The sequence below is a fragment of the Papaver somniferum genome, chromosome 2 (genome assembly GCF_003573695.1).
Source record: "Papaver somniferum cultivar HN1 chromosome 2, ASM357369v1, whole genome shotgun sequence".
In the NCBI taxonomy this organism is placed as follows: Eukaryota; Viridiplantae; Streptophyta; class Magnoliopsida; order Ranunculales; family Papaveraceae; genus Papaver; species Papaver somniferum.
In genome coordinates, this window is record NC_039359.1 from 3437569 (window position 1) to 3446541 (window position 8973).

General features: G+C 36.1%; 2 protein-coding genes across 2 annotated transcripts; both read left to right on the forward strand.

Annotated features, from left to right (window-relative positions):
• The first annotated feature begins 5023 nt into the window (after positions 1–5023).
• On the forward strand, positions 5024–7355 carry LOC113346687 (pectinesterase-like). The gene is made up of 2 exons (XM_026590172.1): positions 5024–6142; positions 6414–7355. Exons 1-2 carry the CDS (start codon positions 5083–5085, stop codon positions 7106–7108), a joined length of 1755 nt encoding a protein of 584 aa, XP_026445957.1. The 5' UTR covers positions 5024–5082; the 3' UTR covers positions 7109–7355.
• A 257-nt stretch (positions 7356–7612) lies between these two features.
• On the forward strand, positions 7613–8973 carry LOC113346688. The gene is made up of 4 exons (XM_026590173.1): positions 7613–7775; positions 7859–7940; positions 8102–8399; positions 8509–8973. Exons 3-4 carry the CDS (start codon positions 8137–8139, stop codon positions 8876–8878), a joined length of 633 nt encoding a protein of 210 aa, XP_026445958.1. The 5' UTR covers positions 7613–7775; positions 7859–7940; positions 8102–8136; the 3' UTR covers positions 8879–8973.

Below are 8973 nucleotides of genomic sequence, written 5' to 3' on the forward strand. Positions count from 1 at the left end.
AATTGAGAGTGACCTCATTTCAAGTCGTTGGTTTTGAAACCTGTTTTGAGGCATACTCATTTTTTTTTGAGGCATACTCATTTTTTTTGAGGCATACTCATTCATTATACCATCTAGGGTGGGTTTATAAGGGGTGTCTAAAGATAGTGCAATTACCTATATATCCCTAAACATCTAGGACTCCAATTCAATCAAGAAATTAATCAAACAAAGGAAACACAAATCGAAGTGAGCGATGTTGGAGTGCGAAATCCAAATCTCAATTGCTCTTAGATGTATTTTAGAATGTATGTGTAACAAGCCCATCTTGTTTTTGATTGATTTTATTTTGTTTGATCGGTAGAATATGATTTCAAAGATGAAATTAGGGTTTTCAGAAGATCAGTTCGGCTGATCTTGGAGTATCAATTTTGAGCCGAACTTAGTTTATGATTTAGAGAAACATTATGTTCGGCTAATGTGACTTTGCTAGATTTTGTTCGAATCAGCTGAACCTAAATTCGTCAGTTACAGAGTGAAGTTCGGCTGAAAAGTTATCAGCCGAACTGTTCATCTGGTCAGTAGATCTAGGTTTTAAAAATTCAATTTTTGATAAATTCAACTTATAAAAAGGAAATTAAACCTCGTATAGAAGTTTACCTCTGATTCGAGTCACACATTTTGGTCACTTCTTATCACTAAAATCTCAAAAGTCAAAACCCAAGTTTTTTTTCACTTCTTCTTCTTCTTCTTCTTCTTCTTCTTCTTCCTCTCAAAAATCCCAACTCCCTCACATAAATTTGTTTTTTCTACTAATTCACCACTAATAATTTAATTTTTAATCAATCCTTAAAATTCCTAACTAATCAAATGTAATCATAATCATTACTAATTATGTAAGGGTAGTTATGCCATTATCAAAAAAGGTGGATAAGGGGTAGTGTTATTTTTTATTTAGTGACCCTATTTTGGCATTATTTAGTATGCCTCAAAAAAATTCGGTAAGCCTCAAAACAGGTTTCTTGGTTTTACAGTTTTTCTGCTTTCTTCCAAAATGATCAAACTAAATGAAATGCATAACTCTACTGATTTCCCATCAACTCTAATCAGGAGAAAGTTAAGGATTCGATCTCCATCTTAAAGGTTTGTATCATTGTAGCCGTATATTTGGGTTTGGAGGGTTGTGTCTTCTTTGGCATATTAAAATAAGAAAAAAAAAGAAGATTGACAATAATCCCCAAATTAGTAGGCAGTCTAAATCACGTTATATACTTTCTTTTTTTCTAATTTTTTTTAATAATATTATAATACTAATATATTTTGATAAAGAGTATTATCACAAGAAACTAGTTCAACAGGTTGCCGTGCTAGCTTATCAGCGAGCCTCGTTAGGAACCAATCCAGGGGAGTCGAAGCGGATATGGGGGCAAGCTAAATCTACCAAAGACCCAAGACCAAAGACCAAAAACCTTTTCCAGTAGCAAGTACCGGGTCGGGTAGGAGATTTAACTCCCGAAAGTTAGATATAGTTTTTACGCCGGCCTGCCCACACCTTGTAAGCTAACTCTACCTTCCATGTCAAATTATGTAATATTGTGCCATCCGGGACTCAAATTTCGGACCTCCTGGAACGCATGAAACCTCTGTGGAATTGGGATGACTAGACGAGCTAGATGGCCTGTTTACGAGGAACTCTTCATAAATGTATCATGTATCCCTATCTCTTTGAGTCTTTAATTTTGAGTATAACTGACGGTCAATGAGATCTTAACCTATAACTTTACTACATAACTATATGCAGAAGAAATAGACTTCAGTAACTCAAAGGTATTTATTGGCATCTAGACATTGATAATTATCTAGACTTTGACATGTTTTAAGGGTTTAACCGAGACATGCTCTAACAGGGTGTTTTATGCTGGACGCACTCTTCTTACAAGTCCATTTCTGAGTTTCTGGTGGCTTAAAGCGGTGTGAGAAAATGTGAGACTTTTTCCCCCTTTGCTTTTGAGGTCAAAGCTCGCTTAAATATTTTTACAGTAAATAATATAAATAAACAAAAAATTTCCTCTATTTTTAAACATATACCACTCTATTTACTTTTACAGTAAAACCTTCATATATTAATATACTTGGGGATTCATAAATTTATTAATATATGAAGGTTATTAATATAGGGAGGTATGCCTGGAAATGTTAAAAATTTCTAGTTTAATGTATCTAAATGCTATTAGATAATGTAGTACATCTTTATAGTTCCGATACACAACTACATGTATGTATCTAAGAACTTGTAAGGTTATCATGAATTTGCGATGTTTTTTACAATTATAGATAGTACTAGTATCTTAGAAGATAATTCATCAATCTATAACAATCCAAAAATTAAGGTGAAAACCCAAAATCACCTCTCAACAACTATAGATAAGTATTTTATTTCATAATAAATTTCAACGTAACAAGATCTATATTTCTCTAATATAGTGTTAATTATTAATATATGGAGGTAAATTTCTTAAGGCGGGACTGGAGAAAAATTAAAATGTGGAGGTTATTACTATTTATAACTGGCCCAAGTTGGGACCATGATTTTTTATTAATATATGGAGGTTATTAATATACGAAGTATTGATATACAAGTATCGATATACAAATGTTTTAATGTAGTTTTTTCGATAATCTGATTTTTTTTTCTTTTTTTGATGATAGTACAATGGTCCCTAGACTACATCCAAACTCCTTCAAATTGGAGCTGGTTTGGTAATTACGGAGTTCGTACCCCTACCTTCGTAGTGGAAGGGAGCATAAGAACCATCATACCACTTGATGGTTCTCGTTTATTTCTTTCCTTAAGATAGTAAATAGTAGACCTACAATCTCCTTTAATGACCAGATTCTCCATTTTTCTTTCTTCATCCTATTTAACAACTTCTAATAGATCACTTTTGTTATCTTCAGCAGAGGTAGCTTGGATTGTATCTAATTTTGCTCCGTTAAAAGTACCTGCAACTTTTCGTCAGATTATCAACAACCTGAAAGAGAGTTTACTGAGAACCAAGAAGCATCACAAATCAATTTATTGGTATTGATTGTAGGTGCCAGCCAAGTGTTGTAGAACGATATAGGCTTAACAAAACTATATATCTAATGGCATGAGTTACTTCAGAGTTCTAATAGCTGAATTGTCTTATTATTTCCAACGTGACTTGCAACCTGTTTGGATTTTATTTTGGAAAATACTAGCACATCTCTTTCTATATAAACCAGCACTTAGTAGAAAAAGAGCCATCAAAATTGCGTAATATTTCCCCTGCAACCATTCATGGATTCATCTAGAAAAGTAAATGAATGGTTTGAAATACTTACCGAATTAACCATAGGTTATAGGCTCATGATTCTTTCGCATACTCATGGTCAAAGACACAAGTGTTCGATGGATTCTTCTTTTTACAGAAAATGCAAGTCATATTAATATTATAGAGAACTCATTTTGTTTCTGGTAGGACGAGGTTTTTATAGGTATTTCCATATAAAAAGCTTAATTCCTTAAAAGAGATCTTCAACTCGGTAATCCTCTCAACTGTTTGTTGTTGAGAGATTTATTGGATTTATAGGTATTGAGTAGAAAACTTTAAAATCATGGGAAATTTAAAATTATGAAAATAACTTAAAAAATTGTATTGGTTAAACTTTTTAAAAAGTATTCATACAAGTGTACAACTACTAACAAACATATCTGTATTACTACATGCATCCTTTATAAGAGCATCTCCTATGGTAATTCACTGTGAAACCATTTTAAAAGTTCTTTTTTACCGATGTGAGATCAAAATTTCCTTAATATAAGAAGGTGAATACAAAACATCTCCAACCACTCAAATCCAGTGGTTTAAAAAGTTTCCCACCAAAATAAAAATAATCATCCTTTATTTCTCTAATCGCTTATTAGATCATGTAATTATAGTCATAGATAACAATTGCGAGGTTTTCTACATCTTTTAAGGGAACCTCTGAAACAAGAGGAAAGATTAAAGGATACGAATCTAATCGCTTGCCACATAATCCTCACATCCTTTTTCAAAATTCCTGTTGGAGATATAATTTTTAGGAAAAGAAATATAAATCCTATATGGAAGTTCATAATGGCTCATAGGAGACGCTCTAACAACCCAGTCCACGCTAAAACTAGCAGTAATAAAAAAAAAAATTGTAGGAAACATATAGGTGATTTTTTCTTTGAAACATGTAGGAAACCCAATTAAGTGAACTAAGATTATTTCTACTACTAATAAAGTTCTGATTGTATCATGTTTGAGAGTTTTACCCAAAGAAAACGAAAGAATTTCAAATCCGTGTGCGAATCAGTAGCCCTTTTCATTTTCTTTATTTTAGTGGATTTATTCAATGTTAATCATCCTTTATTTCTCATTTTGTAATAGGCAATAAGGAAATGGTTTGATGAGCATTTACCACGAGGGCACCCACTCTGCAGTAATTCTCCCTCTTCTTCGGGAAAAAAATAAAAAACGCGCCCAAGAAATACTAGTTTCTTTATTTGAAAAGAACTTTGACCAAGGACCACGTCTAAAATTTTTACCGACTGTTTGGCACGATGGTTGCCATGGCAAATAATATATGTACAGTGAGTGTTTGATCAATCGGCTAGAAGCCATCATTTTTGAAGTGACACCGATACCGATTTCCATTAATTTCCTGCTCATATGTATACTACATTTGAAATTCCCTGGCAGTTGGGGTTCATTTTCTTGAATTTACACATTTTTCCACTACGAGGCTAATCTACCACTGTACCAAATACAAGTTGATATATGATAAAATTAATGCTAAGTGCAGGACAATCTATCGCACCCAATAAAATGAATGTTAAGTGCCGCACATAGACATGGTCTTTGTGTAGTATTCGTAAGGCTATAGCATTTACCAGTTACACGTATAATTGTTGACGAAGTTACGGATAAATTGTACGTCTTTTTTCACTCGTGGTGTATGTCTATGTTTACCCTCTGTCTATATATACAGTGAGATGCATCTCAAGAAAAAATAAGAAGTAAGATCAAACTGCAACTTATACAAGGTACAAAAATGGCAACACAAACCCCTTACTCAAAAATCGATCACCAACCCTTACTAGATCAAAACGACGATCTGGCAACTTCTTCTTCTACTTCTATAAAAATACTATACGTTTTTCTCTCCTTTGCTGCAATAATCTCAGCAACTCTTGTTGCTTTCAACTTCTTTAGAAACTCAAATGACATTTCATCGTCTTCATTTGTTGTTCCTCTTCACGTATGTGATAGCGGGTTCCATAGCAAAGCTTCATGTCTTGCCATGCTTAATGAGTCAATTAATGGAGATGAATTAATTGGAAAATCAAGTGTACCAAGCAACTCTGATTTTCTTCAAATTTTCTTGAACAAATCTGTTCCACGCATCTCCAATACTATGGAAGTTGTTAACGGTTTTAACCGTTTTTCTAACGATCTAAAAGAACAAGAAGCTCTAAGGAATTGTATCGAGTTAATGGATTCGTCTATTGATCGAATCAATGACTCAGTTGAGTCTCTTAGAGAAAACACCCAGTCAAATCACGAATCACTAGATGATGCCCATACCTGGCTAAGTGCTGTTCTCACTAACCATGTAACCTGCTTAGATGGACTGAATGAGGTGAGTGAACTCGGTTTGTCGGTCCGACTCCCCGTGGAAATGGAAATGAAAGACTTGATAGCTAGAGCAAGAGTTTCCTTGGCCATGATTGCTGAGATTTCAGCTTCTTCAAGTTCATATGAAGATACTACCAGTTGGCTTGCGTCAAAAACCTTGCAGCTTCCATCATGGGTCACCATGAGAGACCGAAAGCTTCTAGAAACTCCGTCAAACGCTGTGACGGCAAATGTGGTGGTGGCGAAAGATGGAAGTGGGAGATTTAAGTCGGTGCAAGAAGCGGTCACAGCTGCACCGAATAATACTAAAACTCGGTACGTGATTCACGTTAAAAAAGGTGTTTATAAGGAGAAAGTTGAGATAGGGAAAAAGAAGATAAACTTGATGATTGTTGGTGATGGCATGGATGCAACGGTCATAACAGGAAGTCTCAACTTCATTGATGGAACGTCCACTTACAACTCCGCCACCGTTGGTAAATTAATTTACTTTAACTTTTGAGATAGCATTCGAACATGATATAAGCTTTATATTCCACTGTTGTGCGCGTCCCAGCTTCTTAAGTCCACTCTCCAGTTTCAACTCTAAAGCACTGAGCTTGTCGGGACATTCTAGGAGAGAGTAAATGGACGTTAATAATTACCTCAAGCCTTTAAGTATGCAACTACTGTTTGTCTGTTAAATCAGACTTGATGATGCTACTTTATTTAACATATTGCTAATTTTGTTTTGGAAAAAAAATGCAGTTGTTCAGGGTGATGGATTCATAGCGCAAGACATTTGTTTCCAAAACACAGCCGGCCCAGAAAAGCATCAAGCAGTGGCAATTCGAGTAGGAGCAGATCAAACGGTTTTTAGTCGTTGCAAATTTGACGCTTACCAAGATACACTCTATGCGCATTCCCTTCGTCAATTCTATAGAGATTGTTCAATCATGGGAACTGTTGATTTCATTTTTGGTAATGCAGCCATGGTCGTTCAAAACTCTAAGGTCATAGCTAGAAAGCCCATGAAAAATCAAAATAATATGTGTACCGCACAAGGGCGAACAGACCCGAACCAAAATACCGGTACTTCGATCCAGAACTGCAACGTTATTGCGAGTTCGGATTTAGAACCTGTAAAAGGTTCATTCAAGACATTTCTAGGGCGGCCATGGAAGGCCTATTCAAGAACTGTTTACATGGAGTCATTTCTTGGAGATCTTATCAATCCAGCAGGATGGGCTGAATGGAACGCGTCAAACCCATTTACAAAGACGTTGTTTTATGGTGAGTATGCAAACAGGGGACCTGGTGCCGGTACTGCTAATAGGGTTAAATGGCCTGGTTACCATGTCATAAAAAACCCGGCCGAAGCAGAGAAATTTACAGTGGCTGAGTTGATACAAGGAGGTGTTTGGTTGAAGAGTACCGGAGTTGCTTTTACTGAAGGGCTTTAAAATACTCTCCTTGGTGGAAATGTGCACTACGCCTACTTATTTGTCAAGTCTGTGTAGGTCTTTTATCTTATAATAATGGGAGTGATGATTGAGCGGAGCTTGATCATTGGGTCTCTCCTAGCTAGCTATCTCGTATATGAGAAGCCAATGTGATTCAGCTCTCACTTTTTGATTGTTGGATTTTAGTCATTACACGCATTCAGTCGAATACCCATCTTCTTAAAAAGTACATTGAAATTTCTTTTTATGTGGGTGCGCTAATGTAACTACAGACTCACCCAAAGAGGAGACTTCCTTATAACACATTAATCAATACATCTAGATGATAGATATATCATATGTTCAATAAATAGATTAGATGATGCATTCAGCAATTAAGCTAGCATGTTAACTCAGAATGTGCGCGCACTTCTACATTCACTTAGCTCCTGAATACTTTTATTCTCTGGCTTCAGGGAAAAGAAGAGGCGGTTCCAATATCGGGTATTGGAATAAATTCGTAAGATGGCCAAAAATTAACATCGATCAACAAACAAAAACATTCAAAGGTTGAACCGGGGCAGTAGGCCCCGGTAATACCTAGTATCCCTATATAAATTCTTAAACCCGCCGCCTCCCTCAGTGTTCTTGGACGAGATAGATAGATAGATAGATACCGCCGTTTTGGGTATCGTTTTTTTTTTCCAGTTTTTTTTTGTTCGATTTCATTCATGTTTTGATATCCTAACGAATTTAGTATATTGCGTTCAGTTTCAAAGGGTGGGATAAGAATTTTTGGGGCTTGGACCTGATCAACTGTAGCCATGGCAACACCGTAAAATTCATCATCAAGGTAGTCTTGTTTGATGCCATTATACATTGCCAGCTAGCTGGTGCTGACTCAGTAATTTATTAACATCATCCCACGAAACTCACATTAGAGTTAGATTGAAGATTTTGGTTCAGACACTAGTTTAATGTGGTTGTAGTTGATACTATTTTTATTCATTGCAGTTATGTAACCAGAACAAACAAGGATTTGAAAATTCATGATATCCATGTCCCTGCTGCAACTGCCAATTTCTCTATGTGTCAGCCCAAATCTAAACAACAAATTGAAGAAGAAGATGATGATGACTTCTCTGATAGCTCTTTATCTGATGCTCACCCAGAGGAGTATCCTATTGCTGTCACTGCTGCCACTGATAGTGACTCTGAATCTGAAAACATTGAAGAAGGCGTTGACAGAACAACAACCCAGTCAGTCTTTTATCCAAACAAGAGGAAGAGGGGTGAAACAAATACCCGTTCAGTGAGTAGTACTAACCCATGAAACCGTTTGTTATTATTTATTCATTCTAACTGTGTCTGTATCACCAAATACGAAATGGCGATGATGTAATGACAACAAAGTTTTGCAGGAGGAGCGTAAGAAGGACTGAAGCTGACGAGCCTTCTACATTCCAAACCAAGTCTAATTTGTTATATAAGTATGTACCATGGTGTAGCAAGTCATCTGTCGACACCCAAGGAAAGGAGAGTTGGATAGATTCTTGGTCTTCGGAACATGGGAAGGAACCTGAGGAGGATCGAAAAGGGTATCACTATCTAAACATATACGGTTTTTACAAGAAGGACACAGGAGTTGGGGGTTACGGTGTTATTTTGCGTGATCCATGTGGAAAGCCAGTAGTTGCCTCTGCTTCTGTGCAACAAAATGGAGAATCTTATTTCTATCATGTGTTGGATGGGGTGAAGGACGGCCTTGCACTTGCTTTGCAACATCCCTAGGAATGACCTAATATCTTTTACGGTTTTTGGGACCTGTAAAGTCTTAATAAGGTCTATTCTGGCTTTGTCTACCTCTATACCCTTTGAAGAGACGA

Bases quoted from the DNA above. Each gene is read 5' to 3' on its own strand.
- LOC113346687 (XM_026590172.1), top strand. From the start codon at position 5,083: ATGGCAACACAAACCCCTTACTCAAAAATCGATCACCAACCCTTACTA. The intron at 6,143-6,413 runs GTAAATTAATTT...AAAAAAATGCAG, and splicing joins TTACAACTCCGCCACCGTTG to TTGTTCAGGGTGATGGATTC.
- LOC113346688 (XM_026590173.1), top strand. From the start codon at position 8,137: ATGATATCCATGTCCCTGCTGCAACTGCCAATTTCTCTATGTGTCAGC. The intron at 8,400-8,508 runs GTGAGTAGTACT...AAAGTTTTGCAG, and splicing joins GTGAAACAAATACCCGTTCA to GAGGAGCGTAAGAAGGACTG.